Here is a 3530-nt window from a genome sequence, read left to right as displayed (position 1 = left end):
GACAATGAATTGAAAACGTGCATAAACAGAAAATAGAGCAAAAAAGAACGAAAGACAACCAAAAATGATATCGCAGTTCGGTGTGCACACCTACATCTGCGGGGCCACGCCCAGACAGTGAACAATCCACTAAGTTCAAAGAATTACAATCACCAATCGGTCTTACACACTCAAAGACTCCCTCCTTGATGTCATCGCCACTGTGTAGAATCCTCTTAGTGGCTTTGTCCAGTGAGTGCCACTCGACTTCGAAAGCTTTCTCCTGAAAGCGATACAAGTTTCTTCAAAAAGCCAAATCGTTCAATCACCAATTAAGCATCACCGAAACACTACTTTTCTGTAGGTTCTATTCTACTCAAAACCATTCACGTTCATCACACTATCACCCCAAAATACTCACCCCACCGAATGCACAAAATCAGCCACCCTCACTACTTCTTTCCTTTTTCCACGATGACCACATATACAACCAATTATATCCCCAAAAGATTACTTTTCAAAAAAGAGAACCAATTCTTCTATAGAAAGAATCAACCCAAGAGATGTCAAACATTCCAAATCTGGTGCAAAAATCCAAAGATAGAATCTTCATAGCTATTAGAACCTTTTACCAAAAATTGCCAACTAACAAAAGTCCTAACAGTTGTGATCCTTTAACATATTTAATATTATCCCCGATCTTCTCATTGACTTATCAATACATTTCAAACCTTCTTGCACAACGAGATTGAGAATATCGGCACAACATCTCAAATGAGAGAATTCACCATGGTAAGGTAGTAAAAGCCACACAAGTTCAATTAGTTTTGCAATGCATCCATAGAGACATTATTAAAAGCAGTATTATCTAAAGTGATATTGAAAATATTTCCCTCAATTTCCCAATTACTCAACAAATCAAACATCTTCTCAGATAGTGCAACACCAATGTGTGGAGGTGGCATAATATAAAAGTTCAATAGTCTCTTATGCAACTTCCAATTCTTATCAAGAAAATGGGCAATCAAGCGTTACCATTCCATTGCAGACTATGAGTTTACTCTGCTTCCTCCTTGCTACCTTTCTAATGGCCTTGGTGGCTGTGGTGATTCTAGAAAGAGCCGGATCAGGAATAAGGTCTAGTGCATCCTCAGCACAATGCAAAGCAGCCGCTTGGCGAATCAGCTCATCAAGCTATTCGTCATCGCTGGTCCCCATTTAGACGACCCCGAGCAGGAAATGGGAAAGATCTTTCTAACACAAACAGAAACCGCAGAAGGAACCGAAAAACCAAAACGAGAGACAAAGGAGCAAAGCTGAAGTTATAGTGTCTAAGGAAGCCCAAAGAGAGACATCAAACAAAACAGCGCCAATATCAAGAAGATAGAGAACAACCAAAGAAAACACAACCCGAGGAATAGGAAAGAAACAAACTAAAAGCACACCTAGGTGCTATAGAGAGTAAATCTCAATCAGGGCAAGATATCCACCACGTCTATGTCCTCTTTGATCAAATCTTCATGAGTACTACCCGGCCGGGTTTCATGTAAATCATTACTAGTACTTGCTTTCGGTTATTCTTGCTAGTAGTACATGACTAAACTAATGATTGACTCGTTGAAGGGACCGAGTTCACTCGACTACATTCACCTTTAGAGACATGTCTGATTCATACTTGTTACCTTTATTTACTATTTAAATAATGGGAAATTTGTCTTCTAGGTAAGAGAGACTCTAAAACATGGACGTTGGTCTTTTTGGGTTATTAGAGGTGAGAGGAAAGGTTATTGGGCACATCCACTTTTGACCAATTAATTTAAAACCCCCAAGTGGGATTTAACACTAAATTGGACCAAAGATGAATGAGCCATTTCCTTACTCATGGCCACCAAATCACGGCCCACTAGAGTTCAACGAGCGTGGATTGGATCCACAAAACTATCTCATTTACATCGTATGACTCAAGCTTAAATGGGAATGCTGTGTGAAATTCATACTCCAAAGTAGTGGTGGAACTTTGGGCCGGCGGGCATGCCGCTGCCCGAATTTTTCGGGCTCGGCGGGCAGGCCCATATGCCGGCCCATCCAAAGTGAAAATTCGGGCTCGGGTTCGGGCAGCCCGAATTTGGGCACCTCGCCGGAGCACGCCGCCGTGTAGGCGCCATCAACCGCCGTCCGCCGGAGTTTTTTTGAATTTTTCCGGCAAAGCCTGATTTGCCCGAATGCCCGACTTGCCCGATGCCCGAAAATCGTGAAAAAGGGTCAAAATTCAGACCGTTTGTGCTCGACCTGAATTTTGGCCGAAAACCCGAATTTTGCCAAATTACCTGACATGCCCGAGCTACCCGAATGCCCGAAAACCCGTTCAACGGCTATTTTTTGCCCGAACTCGCCCGAACCCACCCGAACCCAACCCGCCGAACCTAAAGTAGCCGCTGCACCCCGAATTTTTTAATATATAATACCATTTTAAATGTAATTGATGAATTTAGATTAAGAGGTAAAGTCATGGCTATAACATTAAATAATGCTAGAGTCAATACAAAAGCAATTGAGTTCTTTGAAAATGATTTAAGTTTATTCGGTGACAGTATAATTTTCCACCAACGTTGTGCATGCCACATAATTAATTTAATTGTTAAAGCTGGTTTAAAAGAAATGGGTAATCACATTAAAAGATTAGAGATAGTCTTAACCAAAGACAAGAAGATTGGTTTAGGTTCTTACAAGCATTAAATATACATCCTAGAGCGTTAGATATGCCTATAAACTGAAACTTAACTTACATAAAGCTTTAACAATGCATCCCCTATAAGGATGCTATAACAAACTATATGTGTGCAAAAGTAGGAGTAAATCATATAGACGCATATGATTGGCAAATTGCTGAAGTTTTGTATCAATTTTTAGGTAGGTTTCATGAAGTGACTCTAAAACTTAGTGGAACATATTATCCAACATCACCTTTAGCTTTAGGAGAACTTTTACGAATTAGTATTTTATTTAGCGAATATAGGGAGGACCCAATCTTAGTAGTTCCTATCGATTCAATGGAAAATAAATTTATAAAATATTGGTCTAAGTTGCCTTTATTGTATGGTTTAGGTACTATTTTTGATCCTCGATTAAAATTAGAAGGTTTAGAAAGTGGTTTAAATAACTTAAGTGAATTTTTAGGCATCAATTATTCGGACCAATATCCAATAATAAAGGAAAAAATATTTTCGATCTATAGTAAATATGAGATTAGGTTTAGAGTAACTCCTAGAGTACAGGAACCACAACAATAAGATGAAAACCCGCATTCATTCTTGAATATTTTCGGGTTGAAGAAGAAGAAGAAAACAACTCAAACAGAAGCTAGGAGTGAATCTTCGTCAACAAGTGGCAGTGGTAGCAGCGGCGGCAGCTTCAACGAGCTTATGGCGTACCTCAGTGAAGGCTTAGTAGTCGACGGTACGGCAGAATCGTTTGACTTAGTTCAATGGTGGAAGGCACGGGCATTAACTTGGCCAATCCTAACTCGATTGGCAATGGATATATTTTCGATC

At 39.8% G+C, this 3530-nt stretch overlaps 1 protein-coding gene across 1 annotated transcript in view; it reads right to left on the bottom strand.

The window, feature by feature from the left end:
* Positions 1-162: 162 nt before the first annotated feature.
* The window catches only part of LOC112093703 (autophagy-related protein 18b-like), an 18694-nt gene continuing 15326 nt past the window's right edge, over positions 163-3530 (bottom strand). The window contains exon 9 of the mRNA XM_024172654.1: positions 163-262. Coding sequence (XP_024028422.1) covers positions 163-262 — 100 coding nt within the window. The remainder of the gene's footprint in view (positions 263-3530) is intronic.

This window comes from Morus notabilis, unplaced genomic scaffold (genome assembly GCF_000414095.1).
Source record: "Morus notabilis unplaced genomic scaffold, ASM41409v2 Scaffold551, whole genome shotgun sequence".
In the NCBI taxonomy this organism is placed as follows: Eukaryota; Viridiplantae; Streptophyta; class Magnoliopsida; order Rosales; family Moraceae; genus Morus; species Morus notabilis.
The sequence above is the reverse complement of the archived record's forward strand: the minus strand, read 5'-3'. Positions and strand labels throughout refer to the sequence as shown.